The sequence below is a fragment of the Colletotrichum phormii genome (assembly GCF_030913505.1).
Source record: "Colletotrichum phormii strain CBS 102054 chromosome Unknown BDP81scaffold_16, whole genome shotgun sequence".
NCBI lineage: Eukaryota > Fungi > Ascomycota > Sordariomycetes > Glomerellales > Glomerellaceae > Colletotrichum > Colletotrichum phormii.
In genome coordinates, this window is record NW_026851458.1 from 194,442 (window position 1) to 221,779 (window position 27,338).

Genomic DNA, 27,338 nt, shown 5'->3' on the forward strand with positions numbered 1-27,338 from the left:
GTTTCAACCTCAACAACATCGTCTCCTGCTGACCGCTGCCAGCCTGCCATTGGGATTTTGCGCATTTTGTTGGTCATACTTGCAAGCATCAGAACCGAGACATAGTCATCCATGGTCGGCGCAACGCATCAATCGTCTTGAAGCAACTGCTGATGGACGGCGCTATCACGGCGAGATATTGAGGAGAGGGCCCCCTGACCATGGAATCCTGATGCCCGCGGCAAACCTCTTGAAGCAAGTCCGGCAAGGCGAGCCAGACATCACATCCTGCATCATCTCGCTCTTATTTACACGCCGCCTGCGAGTGTCGAATCGCTCCCCAGAGAATCAGTTTTTGAGCCTTGGTGCCTGCGGATCTTCCACGACGACGGGTAATCCAATTCCGTACCTAGTGAAAGCCGGCTTCCAAGATTACTGTTCGATCCAGGCATGATTCGTCGCCCGCCTCGCGCGCTGCGCGCCAAAAGGAGTCGCACGCCAAACCTGGAAATCAATTCAACGGCATGTCGTGGTCAGTCGAGGGTGCACATGACCCGGCCGATCACCCTCGCTTCGCGTCGACCGCCGAATCGTGGTCGCTTACATGCGTCCCGTCACTTCGCATGGATACATAACACCCATCGCTATTTTCAACGCTGCTTGGCCATTTTGCCCGCCTTGTCCAATGTCCGCCGGCCCAACACTATCCACTGGGTTCCTGAATGGGTCACCGACGGGAAGGGATCTAGGTATCCAATGACCAAGGCTATCTCTCTGGGGGTTGTCTTCTTTTTTCTGCTCACTGAGTCGTCAATCATTTGAATCGCCGTCCACCACTCGCACTACTTCGCGCGCTACCACGCTACGGATACAGACACTGTCACTCCTCGCACACCCCGTGGTCTTCTCTTCGATCCGGCGGCCGATGCTACGCGACACGCCGCACACGCAGGTAGGAAAAAGCAAGAATACACCGCGTGCCACGCTGTAGCTCCGAGACAAGAGGTTTGGTTACACGAGAACGAACGAGAGGTCCCCACCCTCTGTGTCTCTCTCCTCCTATGATTTTCAGGCTCTCTCTCAGACTCTCACTCTCTTTGGCTCTGAGCTCTCTGAGCTCTCTGAGCTCTCTCTCTCTCTCTCTCTCTCTCTCTCCATCTGGGGGTGTTATCAACCAACCAGGAGCTTACACAACTCGCACACCCCTCCCTCGTCGAGCTCTTTGCCAACGAGCTCCAAGCTCCAGCCTCTCCGCCGTCTCATACACAACTTCTTTCCAAGACATTCCTTTTCAGTAATTTGCTTTTTTTTCTCTTCGCAAAGCTCTTTATTTTCCCCAGTCTCGGGGCAGTCTTGGTCGCATTCGGGACCGTGTCGGTGGCCACAGCACGTTATGGACAAAATTTCCCCGGAATAAATCTCACCAACCCAGTCAGACCGTTGGACCACGAGGTCGGTGAGGTGATCATTGATCCGTTCACATGGCGTGGGGCGGGGTTGGGAGGCGAGGGGGACCAATATCCTTTGGAGACCAAAAAGCCAGGGTTTTCGTTCGACATGTCCGCGGCCATAAGAAGTTGCGACTGCAGTATCTCACATGAGCGCACTCAATCTACATCTCCCCATCTCCAATCTGAATCCGCGGCGGTTTGACCGCCCTGGGAACATGGAGATGGAGGGGGGTGACGAGTCAATGTGTCCCCAACTAAACTGGAGCGAAACCCTTTTTCCTCTCTTACTTTCAGGCTTTCTCATTTCAATTTCAGCATATCATCAAGAGGGGGGTTCCATAATGGCGCTTTAATGCCGTCCTAGCGCAGTTCACTAATCGGCAATCGACGCGAGCCATCAGATTTCCAAAGAATACCGCGCAGTAGTACCAGCAAACGCACCCTTGTCAGTGTCCCGCTGCTGGTTAGGCACCTTCACACACTTCTCACACTTCATATCTCTTGGTATGCCATCCAGGGTTTTAGCTTTACGGGAGTCAGAATGGAAAGTGAGTCTAGCACCTCCTTTTGCACTACTTTACTTTAGTAACTTTGCTAAGTCTTGGTTTCTGTTTCTTTGCTTTTTCTTCTTCTCCGCCGGCCGCCGTACAGGTTGCAGGCTGACGCTGGATTATATCTGGCATGTTCTGCCCTTCCCGCCCCCATTTCCAAACTTCTATGCGTGCTTGGTACTCCGTAGAGTCTACATAATACTTGGTCAACACCCCTCCCCCTCCTCTCGTCACTTCTCATTCCTGACAGAATCACTCAAACGAGATGGCTGCGCAGCACATGCGCTGCGACCTTCTTTCATATCCTTGCATCTGCGTCCCTCTCTCTGCTTGGCTCTGCCGCTGACGCCGCCGCCCTGCTCTTCTTCTTCTTCTTCTTCTTCCTCTTTCTCTCAGTCTCCAGTCCGTCCGTCCCAAAGTACCTTTGAGGTCGAGTGACTTTTGAGTGACAAAGTCAGCCAGAGCACCAAATTCATCACCTCCTACTCAAAAACCCACAAAGCTACCCTTGTCATCAACCTCTCTGCCTTGCTCACACACCCCCCCCCCCCCCCCCCCTTCTCCGTCCCCTCTCCCTGCTACTCTCTATTCCCTGTGCTTGTTCCCGTCACTTTTCCATCACATTTTCGCCGTTTTCCCCATATCCCACGATGGCCGCAGAAGGCCGGGAATCTGAAAATCGCCAGAATAAAACGCAACCCCCCAAATCCATCTTAGCCTCCAAAAACCTCCAACTCCCAAAGGTGTGATGATTGACCGCCCGAAAACCGTAAACTCACATTTCATAACCCCCTCCCCCCTAAACCCGGCACAAACTCCCAAACAGAGTATGGTCTTCCCGTCGCCTTACCGCCCCATCCCGTCCTTGCAGTCCCCTCCCCCCGTGACTTTGGTTCTGGTTCTGGGCCTCCCGCCGCCCACGTCCTAGAACTCCTAGTCTATGTTCGTAGGCGACCATCACGTCCACCCCTTTCCCGCGTCCCGTGTCCCGCCTGCGTATCGACCGCCCGCGCCGCCGGCCTGGCCTTGCCCAGCCCCCCCCCCGGTCAGTCGCTCATCGCCGTGCCCGTCCATCCCGTCCATCCCGTCCGATAGTGCAGAGAAATGGCGTACTTTTATTCGGGTAACCCAAAGCAAGCAAGGTGCAAGAACCCCCCCCCTCTCCCATCCCCGTCACTCACTCACTAAATAACCGCACTATCAACCTGGATGAGCTCTACCGCTACCGTACCCATGCCCCCGGGAGAAGGGGGCCACACGGCTCAAGAAAACTGATCCCATGGCACTGGGTCTCGGTCCGTCAGTCCCCGGTGTCCCCCTTACGGGTAGGTAGCAGGCTTTACAGCTAAAGCGGTATCCTTGGTTCCCTTTTCTCTCCCTTATTTCAGGTTTCGACGTCGTGTCGAAAAATGTGATTTGGAGGAGCGGAACACGACGACGGAGGACCACGCCGCCGCCACGCAGATGACAGACTCGGTTGACACCCCATCAGACGCCACGACACATCTCCCCATCACCGGTTCCCTGAATCTCTTGGGGGGGGGGGGGGGGGGGGGGGTGTTCTAGGTCGTTTGTCGGTCAAGTGCGGAGGGCAAGAATACTACGCCAGCGAGGCCGATCACATCTCTTCCCCCCAAGCCAAGCCAAGCCCAGCCCAGCCTAGAGCAACTGGCGCATCGGGGTGCATGAATGTGCCTTGCCTTTTGCTTACCTCTACCTACTTTAGAGATTCATCTTAGCTTGTCGTGCGCATCTGCCTGCTCTGCCGCTCAGTTGGCCACATTCTGTTTGATCTGGGCTCGTAGCCGCGACGCGCGGGAACGAGTAGCAGAGGTTCAACTGACCACGTGTGGGCATGCCAGATTCAAGTGCCCAAGTTGAATTAACGCGAAGATAGCTCCCTTGGAAGAGTTGACTTGTCTAACGCGTCCTTGGCCCCCTATCTTGTTCACACTGGAGGGCAGCTTAGGTAGCCTGTAGATATGTGAAGTGACGGTTGAGAAAGATGCGCCGCCTAGGTTCTATTACCACTGCCTAGATTAGGAATCCTTTTACCATCGTCTTTGAACTTAGTCAAAGTAAGACTTGGAAATAAAAGGGGTTAGGTAAACTGTCAAAGTGTCAACCGCCATTTGGCAGGGTAGGGCAACTATAATGGTAACCAGAGGGCGAAGAAAAAAAGAAAAAAAAAGTGATGAATGACTGATGCAACTCCTAAGCGATTCCGATCCCCAACCCGCCAAGTCCCGCACCCAAAATCGATCACAAAAATTTATTTTTTTTATTTTTTTTTAATTTCTCACACCGGTTTACTGATTACCTAGGTTACAACATACGCCGGAGGTAAAGCGCAAGGGGGAATATTATAGATGATAGCTTTTGTTCGTTTCCCGTCCGCCCGTCAGCTTGGGTACGGGAGGGACTTTCCCAACATGGACGGACGCGACGGACGGCAATTTACAACTCACGGGAGTCCGTAAACAGTGATGGTGACCAGTGAACTGGAACATTCTTACTAAGTGCAGTCCAACGGGGTAGGTGACTAGTAGTAAGGTGAGGTAATCGAGCCTTGTTATGCAGACGTCTCTTTTCGTATGCCTTGTCCTGTACATGTGGTGCGCGTGCCTTTCGGCCGCAATGCAAATAGCGGCACGATATACGGTATACACAACAGCATCGGCGATCAGGATACCCGAGACCTTGGAGGCGGGGGGGGAGATTCCTGGCCTGGCCCTATTGTTGGTTCCCTGATTGCCTACACTCAAGGCAGGTAGGGATGGTTCCCACCTCCTCGGCCTGAAACAGGTGAGGCGAAAAAGGCGAAAAAGGACAGAAAACTGACGTATCTATATTTCCTTCTGAGCGTAATGTGATGGAATGTGATTAGATACTTGCATGTAATTCTTCCATTAGGTAAGTGTGGTGCGACGGGAACGTTACTTGTCATGTCAGTTTCTTATTCAAGGTGCGGCACGGATTTATCACGCACGCGGATTGCGTGCGTGTGGGGTTTGCTGGGTTTCGGTTCTCGGAGTTGGCTAGAGGTTTTGGAGGACTGTGTCGATATATGAAGAGCGCGCAAACCTCGCCATCGCTCAGTTCTCAAGAATTTGAAAGTCGCGAACGGACGCAACGCGCGTGCGTTTTGCAAACAACCCTCCCCCTCCCCCCCTCTCCCCACCCCTCCCCCGATTTTTGCGGCGCTGGAGAGGCTCTTCAAACGGCTTGGATAACGAGTCAAACGTCTCCTTTTTTGTCAATTCCTTAGTTTTTTTTAGGTTTTTTTTTTTTCCCCAGATGTGCCCTGGTGTTTTGGGCTTACGATGTATATGCGATTGAGAATGTCAACGCCGTCGAGGAATGTGTGAAAAGCCAGGATAACACTTCGATGCCGCTGAGTTAGACGGAGCTGTTATATCAATATCTCGAAAAGTGATTCTTCTCAATTCTACCAGAGTCAAGGCATTGCAGTGAAGCTATCAATAAGCGACGTGACATCGATATGCCACTTCGTCGGAGAGAGGATGGGTTTGACCAACTCGTAAGGATCAGGAGGAATTGGTGCTTGATCCTCATCATCCCAACCCCCCTCTCGACCTCACACGTTTGGGGCAATGTCAATGTATTTATTTCACGCAGAATAAGATCATCACCACACCACGAGCCGGGAAACCCAAATTCAGGGCAATAGTTATAAATACGTACTAATATACGAGGAAAACATAACTCGAGAAAGAAGGCACTCCACCACGCCTCTCTCTCTCTCTCTCTCTCTCTCTCCACATTTGGTATCTCCTCCGCTAAAAAGGATCTCACCCTAGAAATATAACAAGCCTGTCAATGGAAGGAAACCTTCCACAAAAATGTCCCTTCCCTTCCCTTCCCGCCGCCATAAAAACCTTCCAGACAAACCCCCGCCATGGAACAACCAGAACTGAAAAGACAAAACCAAACATTTGGTGAATCCAGTTCTCCGATTGGGTGGGGGACAGACGACAACAAAGATGATGATGATAAGGTACAAAAAAAGACCCCAGAAAAAGGATATATAATAGAAAAGTGTGCAAATGCTGCCAGATACATAGGTGCGCAAACTCAAAAAAAAAAACTCTCGATGCAATGCTTTGTTTGAGGGGGTTGTTGTTTAAAAATCGCTCTCTCAGAGTCGAAAGCAACAACAGCAACCAGAAGGGAGAGAGAAAAAAACAACAGAAAAAGGACAAGAACAAACAAACAACAAGAAAGGGCGCGAACCAAAGACTCGCTACGAGTCTTGTCTTTTATATGCAATTCCTCCCCAAAGAGTTTCCTCCACCGCCCCAGCCCCAGCCCCAATCCCTTTCCTTTCCCTTCCTTTGCCACCGAACCAATTTCAAAAAACGACCCTGCGGAGGTCCAGCGTCGTCTAATAACGACAGAGAGTGGTTAAAGATGCTCTTGTCCAAATCCTCCGTTTCTCCTTTCCCCTTCCCCTTACCCCCCAATGCTGCCTTGTCCCTGCCAACCCGCCTCTTTCCTTCCTCCCCCGTCCGTTCCCATATTCGTCCAGCTTCGAGCGTAGGTATAATGTATATAGTCGCTAACACGTCGGCCGTGAATGAATAAAGTTTTCGGTCCAGTAGAGCCACACTCTCGCCTGATGCGTATACAAGGCAAAGTGACATGTCGCAAAACCAGGGAGGATCCAGTCAAAATACCAAAAAAAAAAAAAGGTGGCGAGATTCGAGGGCTGTGGTTTTTTTGTACTGCGTAATCGCATAGGGGTTCCTATGTAACAAAAATGATTTTTCCGGGTTTCCAGGTTTCCCCGGGGGGGGGGGTTAAAGGGTCTCCAAGTAGGTACGAGAAATGAAGTGAAAAAGCAATATTCGAATTCGCAAAACGCCGGTTCATGGATGTTTGTTGTTTGGGGTATGAAGAATTTCATGACCAAGAGCGGAGGGAGCGTCTGTCCGTCCCCCGTCTCTTTTTTCTCTGGCCCGCGCGTACACACATACGGCATTTCGTTCCGCCCGGTTTTGATTCCTCCCAATTAATTTGTTGCCTTTAAAACTTTCCATAATACCAAATAGTTCCGTCCCGATCCCAGGTGTTTCTGTCGTCATTTGAATCGCGAGCGTCGCAGGGGGAGCTTTCTTCGTGTACTGTTCTCCGCCTGGTAGAGGGGGGCGCTGCGTCTGGGGGTTTTCCCATTTTACATCTGCATAGGGTGGTGTCCAGGGTGTCCAGGGTGTCCAGGGTGTCCGTGGTAGCTTTGTCCGTGATTCGGGGGATGACCGTGACCCGATCCGTTGTTCAGCGAGCGGTGTCCCTGGTTTGGTGAGTTGTTCGCGCTGCGGTGGTTAGGTTCGATGAAGGATGCCATGGACATGGGGCCCGGGTGGTGGTGGTGGTGGTGGTGATGGGCCGGCGGCGCGGACGTGGGTGGCGGGGGCGGGGGGATCGTCGGCCCCGTGTAGCTGTTGGTGCTGCCGAAACTGCTGGAGCCAACCCTCGGGTTTTCGGAAAAGAGCTCCTTTTCGATGTGCTGCAGGATGTGCATGTCAATCGTCAATGAGCTAGATGACTGGGCATGCATCTCGAGCATGCTGATGGTCCGTCGGAACAGCATCTTCAGTTCTTCCCTCGACACGAGATGGTGCAGGTAAGGATCGCGGAAGGCGGCCGCCAAAATCAAAAGGTTGCCCCATTGCCTGTGATGGTCAGTATGATTTCATGAAAGCCACGGAAAAAGCCACAACTTACGCATGGGCTGTGCCAAAGATGTTGGTGACGAGAAGTCGCTTGCTGTCGACACCGTGGAAGGCCCGAGTACTCTCAATGAGGGCCTTGATACCTCTGTCGGCATATGCCTTGACTTCTTGAGTGAGCTCATCGTGACCACGGATCCCGTGAGAGCCCTGCCCCACAAACGCGGTCGCATCGTGTTGGGTGAAGACGCCGATGTGTCCCACCGTTTCCTTGTTGAGCACGCCGGAGCTATCAGACCGTTGCTTTAGCCTGTCCGAAACTTCCAGAACGAATCTGACAAAGGGTCGGTAGATGATGACTCGAGCACCCCAGTACTTGGCACGCAACCGCGCATCAATGAGTTCTTTTGCCGGTTCGTCGTCCTCGTTGAAGTGGAAGTCCTTTGATACCCACTTCATGCTTCTCAGTTGCTCCTCCAAGTCCTGCACTTTCCTCATCTTGTCGGTGATCGAAACGTGCAAGTCCTGGGGATCGTAAAGCAAGTTGTGGATCGTGTTCAGCGTCTTTCGCAGGTACAGCTGTCCGATGTAAGAGTCTCGTACTCTGAGAGAGGTTTCGTTCTCTATGAGCTTCATGTTGGGCCAAGGCATGATTTGCTCGTAATCGAGACATCTTGATCGTGGGAGTTCAAGTTCCGCAATGATGTCGCTTGAAAGTTGTTAGTACGAACCAACAGTCGGGTATGGCAAAACCTACTTTTCGAGTTGCAGGCAACTCCAGTATGCTAGGAGGACCATGTTATCGCGCTTCTTCTCAACGGGGTTAAAAGGGTCCATCTTTGAGAAGCGGTCCATGTCACTGCTTGACATCAGTCTCTCATCATCTTAGTAATCCGTGTTGAGTCAACTTACCGACGCATAATCATGTTCAAAGCTCGGGCGGCATTGAAGAACATGGCATCACTCTCCAATACTCTGCCTAGTTGACCATGGTACAGACCAGCAAAGATGAAAGTCTGCGCGTGCTTCATCGTCCAGCCGGCCATGTGGTTGCCCATAATATCAGAGGCATAGGCGAAATACTCGAGACCAGGAATGATATCGTAGTTGCGCTTCAACGTCGAGCTGGACTTCAGGCTGCCGGCGCCGCTGCCCTGCAACGAAGGCCGTCTGCTGGGAAGACTGTTGGCCTGCTCCTTTGGCGAAGGTAACCCGGAGGACGAATGCGCTGAGGAATATGATGGAGGCGACGCCTGGGCACCGGGGGAGGACGGGTATCCGTTCCTGTTCATGGGAGAGTTCTGGCTGTGTTCTACCATGTCCCGGGGAAGGTCCGGGATCTTGGACTGATGGAGGCAAATCTTGCCCAAGGCGAGAATGACCAACACAAGGGCGTTTTCAATTGTCCTGTGCGGCCTGCCAGCCTTCTTTGGGAGCTGTATCGGTTCTTCTGGTTGATCCAGTGCTGGCGAGGACCGCTTCCGCTTGCTTGACATTTCGGGGTAGCTGCTCGTCGGCGCAACAAACTTGGCGACGCCGGGTGCTGTCGGCTTAGGCTTCTTCTCGGTCTGTGCAATGTTGTCCAAGAAGCGCTTGACCAGAATTCTGAGATCTCCAGACAGGATAATCGGGTGAAGGCTGAGGACGTGCTTCTCGAAGCTGGTGATATATGACTTGACCTTTTCTTCAGAGAAATCCGGAGCCCCGTCGGGTGTGAGCGTCCCACTGGTGTAACCCATGCTCGTCGGCGGGCTCAGTCCTCCGACCTGGCCCCAAGCCTCGCCCGGAGAGGGTGAGTTTCCAGTCTCTGAGAAGTTGTCTTCCATGACATCCATGGTGCCAAACGCCTCCGAGGCCGCAACGCTTGCGACGCCGCGACTGGGATCTTGACCACTCCCTTCTCCACGCCCGTAGAGTCGCAGAACGCCGCGCTTCTCTTCCTGAGCAATGGGGTACTCTTGAGGATACTTGACATTCTCCCTCTCCAGAATTCCCTGAGTCATCTCCTTAACGCCCGGCCAGAACAGAATGGTGTCGGCTCTGGTTGTGTGGTTTACCGGAATCGAAGGGGGACCCGGCGCCACAGGTGGTCCAGGTGGGTTGTCGGGCGCATCGTCGTTATCCATATCCGTATCGTGCATCTGGTGGGCCAAGTCCGTCTCGCCAACAGCCATGGGCTGCGGCTCCGGCTCGTGCATGTCTTCGTCGTGTTGAGGGTAGTTTTCCACAGGGGGCGCGGGGACCGGTGATAGCGACTTCACATTCGACTTATCGGCTGGGGAGTCATCCGAGAGCGGCGCCTCGGCTTCCATCTTGATGTTGTGCATGTTCAGCCTCTCTTCCATGTTTTGCATCCACCTTTGCTGGGCCGCAATCTGCGCCTCAAACTTGGCCTCCATTGCGCTCTTCATCTCGGAGATCGCCTCCAGAATATCTGTTTGGCCCTTGTCGATTCTATTTCCAATATCAGCAAGATACATTATTTGAGGGAGGGGAGGCAAACTCGACTGACGCCTTTGGAATCGGATCACGATATTTGCACTCGACACCCTTTTCTCTGCAACTTTTGCAAGGCTTAGTTTCATCACATTTCGCCTTGAGCTGCCGACAGCTGTCACAAGCCTGGAACACATGGTCAGTCGCAAATTGACATATATAAGTGAGCACTCGCGCGGTCGCACCTGAGAGGCTCTTGTTGCCTTGCGCTTGGCGGTGGAAGAGAACTGGGCGTAGATCGACTCGGGAGGAGGTTGCGTTTGGTACTGCGGCTGCTGCTGTTCATAATGCTGAGGTGGTGGTGGCGGCGGCTGGGCCACAGGAGGAGGAGGAGGAGGAGGAAAGCTGCTTCGGTAGCCCCCCGGCGTGGGGGGCATCTGCTGTGGCCCGTTATCGTAGCTCATGTGTCGTCGAGAGTCGTCGGGGTACGGTTGATGCGAAGGATGCGGCGGCGCAGAGTGCGGTGGAGGAGGGAGGCCGTCCTGTGGCCCGCCTCCTGTCGAGTGAGGCCTTCGTGGGTGGGAAAGGTTCTCGTCGTGCGGTTCCCTCTTCACGCCGCCAGGGTTTCGGTTTGGGAAGGGTGGGTAAGGCGGATGCGCAGGTGAGGGCGGGTGTCGATAGTGGTCCTGCATCGGCGTGTAAGGAGGCTCTTGCTCATGGTGTCGTCGGTCGTCGGGATGATGTTGCGGCGCCGGGTGAGGAGGGTGGTGAGGCTCGACGGAGCGAGGAGGGTACGGAGGCGGCTGCTGCTGCTGGTGGTTATATGGCGCAGGCGGCGGCGCGTGTTGTTGATGAGGCGGAAGAGGATGTGCCTGGTGAGGCGTCGACGGGTGCGAGGGCGGCGGGTGGAGTGGTGGTAGATGGTGTTGCGGTCCGCCGGTTGGTGACCACGAGTTGGTGCTCGAGAGACGGGGGCGTTTGTTGTCAGGCTGCCCCGGAGGATCCATGCTTGATATATATGTACATACGTACAAATGCTTATGAAAAAAACAAGAGACGAAGCGAAAATAGGGTCAGGCCAGATCCGAGGAGAAGGTGGCGGCCATGGAAAAGCTATGGGCAACGAGGAGGAATAGCCAGACGTCCAGGTCCGGTCCGGTCCGGTCCAGGTCCAGTAGTCTCTCAAAGCTGGGCCAGCGCAACGCAACGCAACGCGACGCAGAGACGGGAGCAGCAGTGGACGGGGATGAGGAGAGGAGAGGAGAGGAGAGGAGAGGAGGAGGAGCAAGACGGACAAGCGAGTAACCAAGCGACCAAGCAAGCAATCAATCAATCAAGCAGGAAGCCTGTGCGAGTTGAGGGAAGCCGGGACGGGGAACGGAGATCAGGTTGGGTTCTGGGTCTGGGGCAGCAACAATTGGAGGAGGCTCTCAGTGTTTGGATGAAAGCATGGGGCCGTGGTGGTTCCTCTTCCTGATGGCGGCGTGTCTGTACGTACGGTAGGTAGTGTACAGAGTGTGGTCCACGGTTTACCGGTACGGAGAAGTGCAACGTATGTGTACGAAGTACGCACGGGAAGGGTAGGTCGGTGTGAAAGTCGGAGAGGTACGGATAGTAGAGGAGGGTGAGGGTGAGGAGTGGTAAAGGTAGGAGGAGGTACTTGGCAACCCAATGTCGGGGATCTAAGTCGTTGGGAGTCGAGGTATCCGTATCCGTAGACCTGGATGTATCCGTAGAACCTATCTTGGGTGTCAAGGACCAAGGACCAAGGAAGGTATCCGTAAGGTAGGGGGGACTGGGAGTCGGGGAGTGGAAGGGCGGAAGAGGCGCGGCGGCGAGGACGGGAAGGGTCGTCGATTCGACTCGACTCGACTCGAGAAGTCTTCTTACTCGACTTGGGGACCCGATGTGGTGAGCGGTTTGAAGTGTTCCCGGCTGTGTGGTTCTTGAAACTTGGGAAATGGGATTTTCCCACTCTGCGAATGCGCCCGGATGCCCAAAGAGTCGGCTTGGAACTCCAAGGGGGCGGGGATCAGCGCGTTGGGCAGAGATGGAGCTTCCGCTATTTTTGCTCTCTCCTCTTTCTTCGGGTTGCGCTGCCTTGGAGGTTTAGCGGGGGTGAAGGTGTGAGCGAGGTGGGGAGGGGGATCTCTCTCTGTTGACTTGCGCGTACGTAGTAGAGGAGGGAAGAAAAAGAAGGTCGAGAAAAACGTCAAAGTTCTCAAGCGGCGGCGAGACGGAAGGATGGTGATGTCCTGGTCTCTCCCATATACCTTGCTCCCGCGCAGAGAGTAGACGAGCGCCACGGATACAAGGTACACGCACGAAGTGGAGATGTCGGCACGAGGTACTCGGTACGCTTGCTCGACGGAGTATCCTTACTCTAATGTTCGATGGCGGGTTGGGTGTGTAGACTCGGATGTAGGGTGCGAGTGAAAAAAGTTGGAGGCAAAGGCAGAAAACGGGCACCACCCGTTCCAAGGCGGTCTGCTTTTGGTGGCCTGATCTGACTCTTGTTGACTCTCCTCCCTCTTCGGCCCTCTATGCTTTCTTGGAGCTCTCTGGAGCTTGGCCGAGGGGTACGCAGTGTGGTATCTCAAAGTATCTCAACCTCAAGGATGTGTGTGGGATGTGGTAGAGACCGGGAGGGGAGAGTGACCGATAGAGACAAGGCAGGGAATTACTTTCGCGACAAAGTCCTTCACTCTTGGACTCTTTTTCCTCCAAGAAAAGAGAGTGGGAGAGAGACACAGAGAGGACCACCTGGGAAATCCAATCGACCCTGCCAAGTGAAAAAGTCTCAGAAAACTAGCAGGGCTCAGGGGGGGTCGATGGAAAGAAAATAGCAAGGGTGGGTTAGGAAGGACGAGAAGGGGGAGAAAAATAAATAAAAAATAAATAAAATAAAAACGTAGCAGCAGCGCGGCGACTTCACACTACCTGGACAAAGTCTGGGATTGGGGGGCGGGGGGGGTCGGACTAGGACGAGGGATCTTCGTGAGCGAACGAGGGGGGGTGGGCGTCCTAATACCTACCGTACTTTTCCTTTTCGTCTACGTACCGATTACTCCGCAGCACGTCGTCGTCGTCGTCGTCGTCGTCGTCGTCGTCGTCGTCTTGGACTTGGAGCTTTGCGCTCGCTGTGTGGGAAAAATGGAGATGAAGGGAAACTAAGGGAGGGGCGTGTCGTTAATATCCCATCCTCATCGACAGCCTCCGCCGTTTCTCCCACGCGCGCCGCCCTGGAAATGGACGAGAGGGTGGAACTGGGTGCGTTCCTGACGGGGTTGGAGTGCGTGTCTTGCGTGTGAAGCTGCTGCTGGCCCGGCCTGATCTGCTTCCTCCCACAGCCTACAGGTAAATCCTCATGTTCACGCGCATGTACAGACAGATGTAGGGTACTCTACGTGTACTGCACCGCGCAGAGTACCGTTTGGGGAGAGACCTATGCCCCAGGTCGGTATGCTTGTCTTAGGAAGGTCTTCCAACAGCCTGGGAATCCGTTCTTGTGTTGCCCATGGCTTGCTTGGTTGTTTGGTTGCTTGGTTGCTTGCTGAGAAGCTGCACTGCGTACCTGGACGGCGGATGCGGTGCTAAGGATAGAAACTCTCTCTCTTCCCACATGAACCACGCGCACACACAAACAGAATACACTTGCGCAGCAGTCGCACTAGTCGTACGGATACTGCGGTAGCAAGAGTCGACCACTCAATGTCAGGGATGGGTAGTGACCGGCTAGCAGACCGACTCATGGCATTCCCATTCCCATTCCCATTCCCGACACCGCTTCCCACGCTTGTTTGGATCCGACGCAGCAGCAGTTCTCGTCGGCTTTCCAAGGCACAATGCCAGTTCCGGACGGGACGCGCCGCACGGAGATGCTGTCGGAAGAAAAGGGGGGGAGGAGGGGGGCCGGCGCGCAAATTCATGGATGACCGAACCTCAGAGACGTGAACATCTTCATGCTCTCTCTTTCTCGTCCAGCCTCCATCATCATCTTTGTTTCTTGCCATTCTCTCCGAATCTCTCGGTGTATGCCGTCCGGTGTCTATTCATAGAGTCATGGACCGGCGCATTCTGGATCATACTCCATGCCAGACAACTGGGGAAAAGTGGTCACGGGATTCGAGAAGGAAATTTGCTTTCCAGTAACGGCCGTGCAAAGGAATGTCCAAGTTCCGCTTTTTCTGGGGCTCTGGTTCCCCTCTTGTCTTGTCTTGATCACTACGTCGCTGGTGGTCCCCGAGGGGCCAGCTGTCCCGGTGTAATGTACGGTGAGCTGACGTGTGGTTGCGGTGTAAAGGAAAGACGGCAGGTCCTTGTAAAAGAAGGGTCTGCTGTAATATTAGGTTTTCTTTCGGTTTGGAAACCCGCGGGCGGGCGTGCGATGTGATGCTATGCGAAAGCCGTCGGGATGGGATGGGATGGGCAGGCAAACAAAACGAGTGCGGAGCAGCGACATGCAATCCATGCTCCAACTCTCCAACTAGTATCCGTTCGCAATGCGCCGCCTCGACTCGTCACTTGACCGCTGCGCTGTGCTGTGCTGTGCTGCTTGCTTGCTTGCTTGCTGGTGCTGGTGCTGCACGCGCGATATCTTGGTATTTTTCGCGGGTGCCCACCGCTAGACTGGCCGACGTTTGGATTGGACGAGGCTGTTCGTGGCGGGCGTGGCGGGCGTGGCGGGCAATTCTTTCCAACTTTTTGCCTTCCTCAAGCGAATCGACGTGAGTCGCGAAGAGAAACAAGCGGCGACGTTATTTTAGCGGCTTGAATGTCGTACACAGGGCTCTTCCTTGGTGGCGGGCGCGAGGCGAAGAATACCAGGGTGGGTGTGCGAAAAAAAGCCTCTTTTTACTCTCCCTTAAGTTCCCTCTCTGAAGCATCTCAACCTCTCTCTCTTTTTCTCTCTTCATTTCTCGCTCGCTCGCTGCTCAGGTCTGGGGTTGACTAATAATCTGACGAATAGCGTTCCCCATCGGTGATATAAAACCCAAATGCATGGACGAAAAGGCCCGTTCGTTGCTGACTACGTCAAGGCGGAAAAGGCCGGAACAGAAGGGCTGAAGACCGGAGCTTGCCCCCGCCGCAGTAACTGACGAATGTCGAGAGAGAGAAACACGGTGTGGTGGGCAAGCAATGTTGCCGCAGGACGGACGAAAGTATGCGACTCGCCAAAGTAAAACCAGAGCCAAGCCGGCTAGTTGTTGGCAAGCATCCTGATAGTGTGGGATACGGATACTGTATATCGAACTGCTGCCCAGTACTCCATAGTAACGATTCATTTGCAGAGACGGTGAACCGTCAAAGAGCAGAAAACTTGCTCCAAAGCTGTGGTCCAAGGGACCGGTACCTGGGAAGCACGGAGGCTGCCTGGAAAGACTCGGAGCGCCGAGGGACCTGCCTTGCTGGCGCTCGACTGGGGTGACTGAGGTCGGTCTGAGCAGCTTTTGAGATGTGGGATGAGATGGGATGGGAGGGGAAGGGGAGGGGTCCTCGGCAGGCGGGCGAGGGGCACGGGGCGTGCGGAAAGCAAAAGATGACAGCAGCCTGTCCAGAGTTGCTTGTTGCTCATTGGTGCCAATGGTGGTCTGTGATGACTTTTTTTTTTTTTTTTTTTTTTTTTTTTTGGCTCGAGGATGGAGGGGACAGGTTAGGTTAACCATCACCAAAAGTCACTCGCGAGTGGAAAGCCAGCAGAGTTGAGGGTGGTGAGCAAAGTCCATTTGCTCGCTGACGCCCGCGTGAGAGGAAGCAAGGGAGCAAGGATATATGCTGCCCGTCAGTCGTGGTTAGCTGCCGAAATGGAGGTGAGGGGCCCGAGACAGACTGACAGAAGCAGTCTTGCCTGCGGATTGCCCGCCCTATCCTGAAGTCGGCGGTGACGGAGAAGCCAAACTTTGAAGAAAAAGTGTTTATGTGATAAGTGCCAGCCGAAGGTTGGCCAGAGTAAAGTTGGCCAACAGAGTTGAAGTCCAAAATCGTGCTGTACGGATACGGGTATCGCCCATCCTATCATCGTCGACACGCTCGTAGATCCGTACGTGTTTCGGTCCATTGATACGCAACAAGAATGCCTTCCCGAACGCTGATGGGGGATCTCGCTCTGCCACTAGGGGCGCAATGTTTGCCCTTGGTCTGCTGACCGGCTGGTTGTTTGAGTCTGATTCTATTCCGTACATCTTGGTCTTAGTCTTGCACGTCCTAGGCCTCGTCGCAACACTTCAAGCCTCTTCTGGACAACGGCGGCGTTTGCGCAACGGGGTTGAACTTGAAAATTGATGGAGCTGTTGGAGCTCTTCCCTTGCGGGGCGCAGTTAGAAAGGCCGCTCCTGTCGGCCGGGTCGGTCAAGACTCCAAGTCACCTGACCGGCGGCGGTGGTCTCGACAGGTGACAAGCATGTGTACTCGCGATGCGGTGACGTCGCAGGGAGAGAACCAGGTGTCTTTCAAGTACTATCAGCCCCTCACTTTCTCTTGGAGGGGGGATCGCTGGCCGACATCCCGCGCCGACGGTCCGCGTACTTGATACCGCCTCCCCTGGCGGTTGAGGCGCAACATGCGGCACAGCTCGAAAGCGCCGGCTCGTACACGATACATCGACCTGCGACTCATGGCTGGCTTCTGGTATACCTACTGCGTATACGGACACTGTTGGGCAGCTCATGTTCCACATCAACGCTCATCGGGTTCTGCAACATGATCTTCGTCTCCCCGAACCATTCGACTCCCGAGTAGGTAACCATTCGAGGGCACCGACTTTCAACTCGAACAGCCCGTGGGGCCTCAAGTCTTCGAGGACGCGCCGTGAGCCGTCTGCAATTCGGCAAGAGGATCCCATCGCTGTGGAGCTGATTAGTGGGTTTTGACCCCAGAACGGTTTGAAATTTTCTTTCTTCTCCCCCACCCTCAAGTCGCCGTGGCCCCTCCTCTTCCCACCTCTACGGTTTGTACTTTGTCAGGACTTCCAATGAGCATCAAATGCTGCCCTGAAACTTCCAGAAAACAGAGGAAAGTGTCTCGGAGTTTGTTGGCTGTCACTGGTGGGTGGTGCAACTCCTTGCAGCAGGGTCCGTTGCTTGTCTGGCCGAGAGCTTGTCAAGACTTGACAAGATCGCGGTTGCTCCATCCTGAGTTGACTCGTTCTCTTCCAAAAGCCCCTTTCAACATCGACCTGGTCCAAACGAGAGGGCAAAGGCGCCAAGGAATCATTTTGCGTGCTCGGCAAGTGATAATCGCCTCAAGTCCGTCCCGGATTCGGATTCGGCAGCGCCGGCGAGCTTGAAGGCACGTGGTCGTAGACTCATCGGCCGTGTGTCGAAAGTCTGTTCATATCGACAGAACCAAACATTGGTCATTCTTGTGTCGTCTGTAACAAGGTTTCGTAGGGCAACGTGGGCTAGGAACGCTGCCATGTTGCCCTCTTCTCCAGGTACCGTGCCTTGTCTCTCCTAGTACTTTGAATGGGGTACCTTCGCGCATCAACACACACGACGCGCATCCGTTACTGTACGACAACGACGTTCTGTCATCGTCGGTGCTTAAGTGCGTCATGTCCAACACGCCAGGCCTGAGCTCGGGCATGCAGTTGCAGGTACGGATACAGCCACTCTGTCCCAGGATACTTTGTCCCAGGAACATGTCGGAGGCCGTAAATCCCATCAACCAGCCTTGGATTATCGATAATTGACAGCTCATCGGGGGCTTTTTGGGCCGCCGCGGCCAATGTGAGATAGCTGTGTGCGACAGATGCGAGTGCTGATAAAAGATGCGGCGGATATGGTCCGCAAGTACATGCTTTAGTCCCTTGCCGCCCCAAGCATCAGAGCGGCTCCCTCCGACTTACTCCAAGTTCATTGCCGCGTCTTGCTTGTTAGTAAGAAGCTCGTCACCCAGCAGGGGGGATGAGAAGAGGGAAAAAGCCACTCCTCCAAATCTCCTTAGCTTCGAAAACGGGTCAAAGGCTGCCGAGCCCAGCCCGAGCGCAAGGTACCGAGGGAAATCCTGTGGAAGATCCCTGCCTCGTCCAGCGACTGACATTTGGGGTATGGTCAACGTGACCAGCGCAATGTTGCCGACTCTAGTACAAGCGCGCTTTTGGTCGTGACAACTCTGCGTGCGAGGCTGGACAGTGAGGCGTGCGGTCGCCAGTTGTATCACGGGACATGGTGACATGCAAGCGGTGTGCCTCTCCGGCAAGCAATTGCTGAGACTCTTTGCTGAGGCTGTCGTCATAGCCATGTCCATTGTTGCCAGTCCCGAACTCTCAGTAATCATTCCCATGAATCTCCGCCCATGCCTAGCCACCCGTCATATGGACAGTGTAGGGCAATGTGTAACGCCGTTACGCCAATGAACCGTATTCAAGCTTGTTCCCTGGGCGGGCTGTCGGCATCTCCATTTCGTTGTCGGGAGTCATGGAAGCACCCGTCGCAGTCGAACCGCCTCAATAAATGCCCGACCATAGTGTCTGAAAGATGAATGCGACCCCATGGCATGGGGCTGCGTCCGAAAGGGGCACCGAGTAGCCATTGAAATGTGCCCTCGAGGTGTCCATGGCGAAGAACTGTAACAGGAGGTATTCGTTCTCTGCGAGTGATGTCGCAGGGGCTTCACAAGGCTTTCCCTGGAAGTCTTCAGTAACACCCAAAAATAAGTATAACATAACATATCTTTTCTCCTCTGCCGCTGTTGATATCAGACATACCAGTTCGCACCCCATGCCTAGATCAAAGTGCTTTCGCAGCTATTGCAACCTGTTATCGAGGACAATGAGAGTGAAAGTGCCGAGCGTAGTCTCTTGTGAACAAGGGCGAGGCGGGTGAGCTGGTCAAGAGGTATCGGAGTTCGCACCGTTGAAAGTGCCTGGTCAATTGTCTCCTCCAAAGTCCCCAAGCTCAATGCTGGGCAGAATACCTCACAGCCGGGCCCCTCGAGATGAGATCACTTCGCCAGTTAAGGTTTTCGGCATGCAGGCTTCTTACATAAAGTCCAAGAAACACCGTTTGCTGCCATTGATGACTGGACGGTTTTGGGTATCTCAATCGACCGTGCAAGTGACACAAGATGTGAGCCGATACGACCCACCCAACGAGGCGCCAGCGTTGTTTAATGACATCCAGCTTCGTCTCGCATCTGAGAGACTCCATCAGGAGAACATACTCGCCTAGCGGTATTGCTTTCAAATCAGTCACCGCTCTTTGTAGCCCGCGGTAGTGAGTAGAGTTCTTGATCTGCAGGCTCTGACGACCATCAGTGGGCCGGTGTGGTTGACGAGGATGGCCATACGTCCAAATCGGCTGGTTCGTAGGTTCTAAGTCTAATCAGCAGAACGTTGTTAATCTACAAACCCCGCAAAGTCAGCAAGCTTGAGGTCAAATTTCCTCATTTCGTCAGAGAATTATGCACACTTAGGCGCATATCGCAACTGCCGCAGCACAAGCGGCTGCTCACCCCTGGGTTTACGCCCAAGAAACAGTACGTGAACTGTTGTGAGGTGTTCGAGCTGGATCTGTATCCGCATCACAACTTTCCTTATGAGCTGCCATGATCGCCAAGTAAGGTTCCGGGGCGCAGGTGCTATCCTGTTGATTCCTTACCCTCGATGAGATTATCAGGTATGGCTTCAGCTCCTCTCCACCAACGTGACTGACCGAGCTTTCTAGCTCAATCTGCTGCCTGCCGAGTAGCCGCCGTAGGCAGACGCTGCACAATGACAGCCATCAAAGCAGATATTCTAATCCGCGCTAAGTAGCAGACATGGCAGTATCGGGAATGGGGTGACTTTGACTCGTAGGTTGCATTGCTAGGCTGTTCCCTGTAGCATAAGCCTGCCGACTTGCTCTCAACGTCCGTGGGCTTAGCTGCAGGAAGCCGTGCAGAAGAGCAACGCGGCGGCATTGTGAGCTGCGTATCAAGTACGCCGGACAGAGGTAGGGTCCTGGGCAAGCGTCCGAGCACAAGCCCACCATGAGGTTTCGAGACAGGAAGTCGATGTCTCCAATCTGTTATTGTGCAAGAAAGGATACAGTGTCGTCAGAGACAACAGGACGAGCGCACACAACCCATCAGAAAATCTGTAGCAGACATATCCGCGAAAGTATCCTTGTAGGGATAGCAGGTCGGCGAGTTGTGCCGGGGAAGACGGAAGCTAGACTTCTGTTCGTCTCGTCTCAAAACTGCCCGTAGTATAGTATAGACTGTATCCGCAGAGCGGCTCGACCAAATGCGAAGCAACCGTTGGGCGGTTAAGGAACTCAAAGGCGTGTCCGCGAAGGAAGTGGCTGTCTTCCATGGAACGCGGAATGCGGGGAACAAATCTAGTTGGAGGATCGACAGGGTTCGCCTTCAATAGTCGCATTGACGACCGAAGTTTGTCCTTCGCGACGCCCGCCGCTGTTCCTGGCTGACCCGAAACTAGCCTGCCGTGACTGCCACCAAGTTCGCACAGCCATTGTTCTTCACCATGGGGGAGTCGATATTCGTAAAGGCTGATGACTTGAGCGGGAGCCGTCACATATAGGCGACGTGCATGCCCGGCCGGCATCACCTCCGGCAGCAAGCCTTGGAAGTTGGATCAGTATCGGTGATTGCGAGTGAGCCTCTTCTCCGATTCTGACTGGCGCGGTCGCTTTCCCAAAGGGCCCAAAAGAGCAACCCGAGGAGATGTTGGAGGTTCGGAGATTGGTGCACCGCCGACTGGAGACGAAGGTTTACCAGGGTTTGCTAGGGTATTTGAGAGAACCAAGGCGACCATGTCGCAACATTCAACGCATTGTAGATAAGACGCAAGCCTGGTCTTGACTCCTCACTCTCAATCTCTTCTCAATCTCTTGAGTTTTCGGGCGGCGGCAGGCGTCGGCTTCGTGCGTCAGAACGAATTCGTTCCACTGTTCCACAGAATACCACCGTAGTGCTGATGGTCGGTCTATCGAAAATGACATTTGAACGTTGGCGATGAGAAGAACAGCCGTGCCGATTACGGTTTAGGTCGCAATGGGCGGGTTGGGATGGCCGTCAGAGGTACAAAGCACACCTGGCCTAGATATGTTGCACTGTTATCATAGGAGCGCCAGTAATATGGACTGTTTGGTTTCTGGCAATTCCGTTTTGAGGCCAGCATTGATTGCCGCAGAAGGTTCCCTTTCAGCCCAAAAACTACCCGAGCGATTGCCTGAGCCGCAGAGGGCTTGCTCGTAAGGGATATAATCGGCCATGTTCCCTGCATTATCCGATAGCTTATTTGCAGTTGCTCTGAAGTATCAGCACGACTTAACAATGGTATTCGGGATACACAGCTGCGGCTGAGAGGCGAGGATTTGCATCCATGAGACGGATAGGTGAGGGTTGAACGCGAATCCATAGGATTAGAGTAGCAACGTAGACCCGCTGGGTACCCCTCGCTTTTGTCATTTCTCAGGATCTTCCGGTCTGCAGCGCACAGGACCTGTCCTCCGAACCTTGTGTCAAGATGCCTTCGAATTTCAACAGCAATCCCGCAGGGTCTTGTGTTCTTACGAGCTGATGCACCAGGCTGTCCACGAGCGATGACACCTTCGCATCTGGAACTTGGAATGCGCCCGCCTGACTCTTAAAGAACTCGGAGCCTCGGTTGGCGGTGTAAGATATTCGACGTTGGTCCAAGCTTGATCCATTTTCCGATCGCGCACTTTAATCAGGCCATTACTGTCACACCGAGACCAAGGCTTAACATTGGTCGTCTTGACCGGTCAAACCAGTAGGCGCCTCCGGTATTTTCCTTGCGACTTACGTGTGTGCAAGTCGGCCAAGTCGAGGGACTCGAGACTCGGTCGTTGGAAAAGGCTTTGTGACTTGAGTTGCGACAATGCTTTTCGACCGGCATTGTGTCGATCATCCCGAGCTGCATTGGGGTCCTCGCATGGCATCCGAATTTCGGAGGCAGCGCCACAGGCGGGAAGGCAAGCAACGCAACGGGAGCGGAGCGCGCAGTGTCTTAGAATAGCAGCCGCATTGCTTGATGGACCAGTCTTCTTCGCTTCAAACAAGAGCCTGTGATGAACGTGATTTCTTGTACAGCAGGCGAATGACACGTATGTCGGTCAAGAAAGTCGCAGCAGCTGGAAGCCACGTGGATCAGGCGCCGTGTTGTTAGAACTTTGCCTCCGTGGTTACTTAAGACGTTCTAGGTAGTTGTTGGAAACGACCATGACTTGCGTGAGTATATTGCCGTGTATTCGGTACGTCCAGCTTTCACAGCGCCCGGGCCGAATCAAGTCCCCGTCGAATACCGTCTCTTGTTTTCTGTTCAACCCCCGAGACAAAGAACAAGTGGTCGCTTAGCCAGAAGCTGAAAATAAGCCACCGTCATAATGAAGGGGATTGCTCCATCCAACCACGCTGAGATCATGGACATGAGGCCGGCATGTCGGATCCATTGGTGGGCTGTCGGTGAGCATGGACACAAGACACACTGCGAGACGGTGACCGTTGGTCCAAACAGTTGTCATTTTTGGGGTGCTCCGCTTCTTCCTTTGCTTCCTTTTCTTCAGCTCGTCGGTAGATGCCGTTCTGACAGACGTCGTCCCCATTCTCCGTGCGCATATTAGGTGGCCACGAAGTCTAACGGTCGGGGAAATCAGTCAATGACAAGTTGGAAAGGAGATCCTGGCACTAGACCGGGATAGATATTCTTTTGGCCGTTACGACGCTCATCTTTTTTTGCGAACGATCCGCCGTGATATTCTTCAACAGAATCTTGGCCCGCTCTGCAGTGTTTTGAGGTACAGTGGCGCCAATACTGCCGGCGACGAATGGTACTGAGCGGTGCAGTACTCATGACAGTGGATGATACGACATGTCTGATCGCTTCGCCTCCGCCCATAGTTATCATATCCGAAGATCTCTCAAGCTTGCGCGGTCTTTGGCGGTCCCTAATTCATTAGGAATCCTCTTGCCCAATACAGCTATTGCACGCGGTATCCGTATGCAGGTCGAAGAAGTTGTTGGCACAAGCGATGTGCTGCCAACTACAACATCGGTGTACCGTTGCATCTACGGTCACATGACGAGAGCGACACCGAAACTGTGATACGCCCCCTTGCGGATCGCGTGGCCCTCAGGGATGGGTCAAACTCCAGCTTGAGCCTGATGCCTGAATGTTGCAAATCTAGGTGGGAAATGCTATCAAGCAGCCAAGGGGTTCTGACGTGCGAGGACTGTCAAGCGGTCAAAGCGTAACACACATGGTTGAACAAACTTTCGTCGCTAGGTCGATGAATGTTGATCTCGATGCCCAACCACAACCATGGACGGCGTTTCCGACTTCCATCTCTATTGAGGACGGCACAATGCCTTGTTCTGATAGTGTACCCCTAAATATCTCCGCCGGCCTAGTGTCGCCGCCAGAGGCAAAATTTTCGTGTTCCAGTTCACACACAGCGGGCGCCGAAAAGGGGGTTCTGTTACGTGGCAGTGTAGGCCATGCTCAGTGCCAACAGCTGAGGTGGGCAGCAAGAGCAAGATTCTGTTTTGTCCAGATTTTCAGAGGCTCAGAGCTCACGGAACTGACTTTTCTTTTCTTGCAAGGGAGTCAAGCCGATCTCCGATTTCTGATTTCAACCAAAGCCCTGGTCGAGATACGCCAAGCTGGATTGAGATTCCCCTTTGTTTGTGTGTTGGGGTCCTGGGGTTTGCCCTCATCGGCTTTCAGAACTGCTTCTGATGCGGATCCTAGGACATTGTAGTTTTCTCAAATTTGGCGAATATGACGAGCTATGAAATCAGAATGGGCGCGATCTCGTACGATTGTGTCCAGCAATAGAATCCAGCTTGTTGACTGACGAAACATGTGTGCTGAGTCCGTCGCTACATTCCGATCTCAGCCGCAAGAATAGAGTCTGAACCCTTCACTGAAGCTCTCCGGGAGCGGGTGAAGTGATCGGGCGACATGCCGGATGAGACCCCCACACCGGTAGCCGGACACCCAGATCCGTACCCACCTCCATTCCGGTCCGGTGCGTCGGATGCGACCTCAAGTCACAACGGGGCACCTAGTTGAGTATGAAAAGCGGTCAGACAGTATTGCTTATGCTTAGTAAGCCCGCGCTCGTGAGACTCAGGCGGTGTTCTCAACCTTCATGCCAGAATATGTGTCTCCATAACGACAGAACTTGGTTAGGACGGCGTTTCACGGGTCTTCGTTGTTCTCATACTTCGATATGATGTCGTCTTCAAGTGACCCAACGGCCGGTGATGCATCGAAGGCTAGCCCGGAGGAGGCCAACAGTGTGTACTTCGTAAGTGTACCCCACTCGAGTCGGGGAGTCGGCCATATCACCGGAATGGAGTCTTTCGCTTCATATTGAGAACGTACGATTTTACGATCCGTTGTGATATGAGTTCTTCGATTGAGCACCAACGGCTGCCAGGGGTCGGACTCTTGACGGCCGAACATGCCTTGCCTACAAAGTTAAGAGGTCATCATCCGCGCCAAGATACTGCGATATCTAAAGTTTCTTTTTCGTCAAACTTGACGTAGTGCGGGTTTCAATATTGATGACATTTGGTTGTGGGCATGAACTCTGCGGCCCGTGGAGAAAGGTCGCCATCGCTGGCGGTGGACGGGGGAATTGAACTCGCGTCATTGTTTCCGTTACGCTGCTCTGACCTGGTATCGAGGTACTACTTCCAGGAATGAAACGAGACTTTTCAATCCTCTCCTCGCACTCATCTCTGTCTATGCCGACACAAGCAAGGTCGTGAATGACTCCGAGCTGCTCCCCTTGTGTCTGCTACACCTCGGAACAAAGAGAAGGGGATTTTGATCGGTCCTAAAAATAGACGACACAGCGTCTGACGTCGCGAGCTGCTTCGATTCGTCAGACTTCGGTCGAGCATAGACGATGTCGTACGAAAACGGTCGACAGCAGACGGCTGGCGCGCAAACTGGTGGGTATGGCTGGTGGCTGCTGAGAGTCTATCGCAAACAACTTTCAGTTTCCGCCCCGAGTCTTGGTGGGTATCTTGTTAAGCGAAACATTTGTTCCAACAAACTTCATCGGACTTGGCCACGATGTAATGTCTCTATACAGAATCGTACATCATGAGAATGAGGACCCACGAAAAATACATAGATATGCTGGGAAACACACCTGCGTTGAGCTCGATGAGCTTGCTCCTTCTCTCGATTGACCGAAAGGAGAGAAACATGCAGCATGTTCGGATGTAGAGCGTTTGCGAAGTCAAGAGCAGTCTGTCAATGAACCGATTGTTCGAAGCGCTTTAGGTATACGATCGAGGCTGCTTAGAGCTTAGAATGCGATTCCTGGTAGGGACTGGGCGTCTGGCGGCTAACTCGTTGTGTGTCTCGTTATGAAAAGAACTGCTGAGCTTGGTTATCGTTGGGATGTGCTGTCGCTGGCCACGCCCGGATACTCGTGTCGAGAGTGCCGTGGATCTTGTGACCGATGTGTTTGCTACTCTTTCTAACAGTAGCAAACAATGGGCAAGGCTGTGTCAGTCGACAACTATCTCCGTGCATGCAAGTACCAGATGCCGAGTTGCCGTGTCTCTATTGCTCCCCGATCGCTAAACGAGGATCCATTCTTTTTCCGGGTTGCTGGCAACGGTCGCCAAGTGCAAAAGTACCAACAAGTGAGTTGTGACAAGGGTTTGGAATGGAGTGTTGGAACCAGCATCTCGGAAAGTGAGAGATCCAGAGAGGCTCTAGGCATTATCGGGATCGCTCAGTTTTTGTCGTTTGGTAGCTCTTTTCCAGGAACCAACGTCAGCAAAACCGACAGGGGCTGCCTCTTGGCTCACGTGTCCAAGCACAGGATGCGTTGATGTGTTGGTCGTAGCACGTGGTTCTTGAACCGTCGGATCGCTATCCGCAGATGATTCGAGGCCCTCGGTGAAGACCATATCGCCTTTACTTCCTAAGACGTCTCTGCCAGCCTCTTCGAGCAGAATGCCCAGGGCGATCAAGGCCGATTCGTCCATACTTCTTTCGTCAATATTGCGAGCGCCGACTTGGTACGAGAGATTGCGCTTGGGGCCGCCAAGGGCAGAATAAAAGTAGCTCGCATAGGTGTGTACCGATTTGAGAAGATCAGAGTCTGGCAGGGATGTGTGGCCGCCATCTGCGAGGTTCCGGTCATGTGCCATGTAGACATCGAACTCGGCAAAGCGCTCGGGTGCTGACTTGCGGCGGAACAGAACCTCCTCCGGAGCTAACGCGGAAGCGTTGAGGGGATGTCTAGTCAGCTTGGGCGGTTTGGAGATGGCGTGAGGCGTCTTCTCATCCCGAACAGCGGCATTCAATGCGGTGTCAAATATGATTCTTCCTGACAGGGAGTTGGTACTAATTCAAATAGAAAAGCCTGGACTTGGGTCATGCTTACCTGCAACGGCATCATAGACGTTGGCATGTCTTTGCGACCGCTTGGCCTCTTCTATTGGACGTTGAACAAGCTCGGGGTCATGTGCATCAGACTGGTCGTAGATGTCTGAGCGGCTATCTGTCAGTCGTTCCTCCATGATGTATGGTCAGGTCCCTAGTTGATAGCTGGTAGATCCCGTAAGATTGTCGTTGCCGTTGGTCGACGAAAGCTGGCATACAAAGACACCAGCGAGCTGTTTGGGCGGAAGTGCCGAGTACTGTCTAGTTCGATGATTGCTGCCGGTACCTAGTTGGCTCTCAAGACAGCTTTTCTGGTTCTCTGCGGCGGGCCAAAAAGAGGCGGAATATTGGGGTGTCGTCAACGCAGTCAAAGGAAGATGTCTCGAGGAAATTGTGAAGACGTTGGGAGCGCTGCCTGAAAGACAAGAGGAAGAATTGAGTCTTTGCACCTGCCCTTCAAATTCAATTCCAGGTTGGGCAGGAATGTCCTGACCGACCTTGCCGTGCTTGCCTTGAAAGAGAGTGGAAGGTTCTGAAGGGTGGGTCCAAGTGCAATCTGGCCAATGAAAGGAATTGAATCTGGTTCCTTCCTACCTTAAACTCCCAGTTGGCTGGCCCATTGCAACTGGAAAGGCAACCGCAAGCCACAGGGCAGCCACAGCAGCCCACAGGGGATAGTTGCGCTGGAGCTGGAGAGAGTCGATTGCTGACATCATCACGACTACATCTGGCAACCTCATCCTCTGTGAGTCTTACCTACTTCAGCCTCATCAGCGCTTTGAACTTCAACCACATACCTTCAAGTAACATCAAGCTCACCTGAGAATAATCAAAACGAATTCTCATTCCC

The 27,338-nt window shown here is 53.5% G+C and overlaps 9 protein-coding genes across 9 annotated transcripts; 4 read left to right on the plus strand and 5 right to left on the minus strand.

Annotated features, from left to right (window-relative positions):
• Nucleotides 1-5,829: 5,829 nt before the first annotated feature.
• BDP81DRAFT_61631 (uncharacterized protein) lies at nt 5,830-6,729 on the plus strand. Its single transcript, XM_060596056.1, has 2 exons — nt 5,830-5,999; nt 6,067-6,729. Exons 1-2 carry the CDS (start codon nt 5,986-5,988, stop codon nt 6,584-6,586), a joined length of 534 nt encoding a protein of 177 aa, XP_060442435.1. The 5' UTR covers nt 5,830-5,985; the 3' UTR covers nt 6,587-6,729.
• Nucleotides 6,730-7,175: 446 nt separating this feature from the next.
• Nucleotides 7,176-11,114, minus strand: BDP81DRAFT_462981 (uncharacterized protein; the record flags this gene model as incomplete). Its single annotated transcript, XM_060593959.1, has 6 exons — nt 7,176-7,674; nt 7,727-8,380; nt 8,429-8,530; nt 8,584-10,125; nt 10,184-10,293; nt 10,353-11,114. The coding sequence occupies 6 exons, from the start codon at nt 11,112-11,114 to the stop codon at nt 7,176-7,178; spliced, it is 3,669 nt and encodes a 1,222-aa protein (XP_060442436.1).
• A 2,552-nt stretch (nt 11,115-13,666) lies between these two features.
• BDP81DRAFT_61638 (uncharacterized protein) lies at nt 13,667-14,564 on the plus strand. The gene has a single exon (XM_060596057.1). The coding sequence runs from the start codon at nt 14,039-14,041 to the stop codon at nt 14,498-14,500; it is 462 nt and encodes a 153-aa protein (XP_060442437.1). The 5' UTR covers nt 13,667-14,038; the 3' UTR covers nt 14,501-14,564.
• A 1,704-nt stretch (nt 14,565-16,268) lies between these two features.
• Nucleotides 16,269-16,935, minus strand: BDP81DRAFT_408365 (uncharacterized protein). The gene is made up of 2 exons (XM_060589047.1): nt 16,633-16,935; nt 16,269-16,553 (listed from the first exon to the last, which is right to left on the minus strand). Exons 1-2 carry the CDS (start codon nt 16,781-16,783, stop codon nt 16,456-16,458), a joined length of 249 nt encoding a protein of 82 aa, XP_060442438.1. The 5' UTR covers nt 16,784-16,935; the 3' UTR covers nt 16,269-16,455.
• Nucleotides 16,936-20,869: 3,934 nt separating this feature from the next.
• On the minus strand, nt 20,870-21,625 carry BDP81DRAFT_61677 (uncharacterized protein). Its single transcript, XM_060596058.1, has one exon. The coding sequence runs from the start codon at nt 21,467-21,469 to the stop codon at nt 21,086-21,088; it is 384 nt and encodes a 127-aa protein (XP_060442439.1). The 5' UTR covers nt 21,470-21,625; the 3' UTR covers nt 20,870-21,085.
• Nucleotides 21,626-23,154: 1,529 nt separating this feature from the next.
• Nucleotides 23,155-24,052, plus strand: BDP81DRAFT_61691 (uncharacterized protein). Its single transcript, XM_060596059.1, has one exon. The coding sequence runs from the start codon at nt 23,331-23,333 to the stop codon at nt 23,829-23,831; it is 501 nt and encodes a 166-aa protein (XP_060442440.1). The 5' UTR covers nt 23,155-23,330; the 3' UTR covers nt 23,832-24,052.
• Nucleotides 24,053-24,677: 625 nt separating this feature from the next.
• BDP81DRAFT_61742 (uncharacterized protein) lies at nt 24,678-25,397 on the minus strand. Its single transcript, XM_060596060.1, has 2 exons — nt 25,239-25,397; nt 24,678-25,063 (listed from the first exon to the last, which is right to left on the minus strand). The coding sequence occupies exons 1-2, from the start codon at nt 25,301-25,303 to the stop codon at nt 24,814-24,816; spliced, it is 315 nt and encodes a 104-aa protein (XP_060442441.1). The 5' UTR covers nt 25,304-25,397; the 3' UTR covers nt 24,678-24,813.
• A 31-nt stretch (nt 25,398-25,428) lies between these two features.
• Nucleotides 25,429-25,782, plus strand: BDP81DRAFT_61750 (uncharacterized protein). Its single transcript, XM_060596061.1, has one exon. It carries the CDS (start codon nt 25,554-25,556, stop codon nt 25,749-25,751), a length of 198 nt encoding a protein of 65 aa, XP_060442442.1. The 5' UTR covers nt 25,429-25,553; the 3' UTR covers nt 25,752-25,782.
• A 30-nt stretch (nt 25,783-25,812) lies between these two features.
• BDP81DRAFT_325387 (uncharacterized protein) lies at nt 25,813-26,625 on the minus strand (the record flags this gene model as incomplete). Its single annotated transcript, XM_060584971.1, has 2 exons — nt 25,813-26,432; nt 26,490-26,625. The coding sequence occupies 2 exons, from the start codon at nt 26,623-26,625 to the stop codon at nt 25,813-25,815; spliced, it is 756 nt and encodes a 251-aa protein (XP_060442443.1).
• Nucleotides 26,626-27,338: the final 713 nt, after the last annotated feature.

Coding starts and splice junctions, on each gene's coding strand:
- BDP81DRAFT_61638 (XM_060596057.1), top strand. CDS start 14,039: ATGACCGAACCTCAGAGACGTGAACATCTTCATGCTCTCTCTTTCTCG.
- BDP81DRAFT_61750 (XM_060596061.1), top strand. CDS start 25,554: ATGTGTTTGCTACTCTTTCTAACAGTAGCAAACAATGGGCAAGGCTGT.
- BDP81DRAFT_61742 (XM_060596060.1), bottom strand. CDS start 25,303: ATGCTGCATGTTTCTCTCCTTTCGGTCAATCGAGAGAAGGAGCAAGCT. Junction 25,064..25,238: donor GCTCATCGAGCTCAACGCAG/GTGTGTTTCCCA, acceptor TGTTTGCGATAG/ACTCTCAGCAGCCACCAGCC.
- BDP81DRAFT_61691 (XM_060596059.1), top strand. CDS start 23,331: ATGGTTGAACAAACTTTCGTCGCTAGGTCGATGAATGTTGATCTCGAT.
- BDP81DRAFT_61677 (XM_060596058.1), bottom strand. CDS start 21,469: ATGGATTCGCGTTCAACCCTCACCTATCCGTCTCATGGATGCAAATCC.
- BDP81DRAFT_408365 (XM_060589047.1), bottom strand. CDS start 16,783: ATGTGGAACATGAGCTGCCCAACAGTGTCCGTATACGCAGTAGGTATA. Junction 16,554..16,632: donor GCCAGGGGAGGCGGTATCAA/GTACGCGGACCG, acceptor AGTACTTGAAAG/ACACCTGGTTCTCTCCCTGC.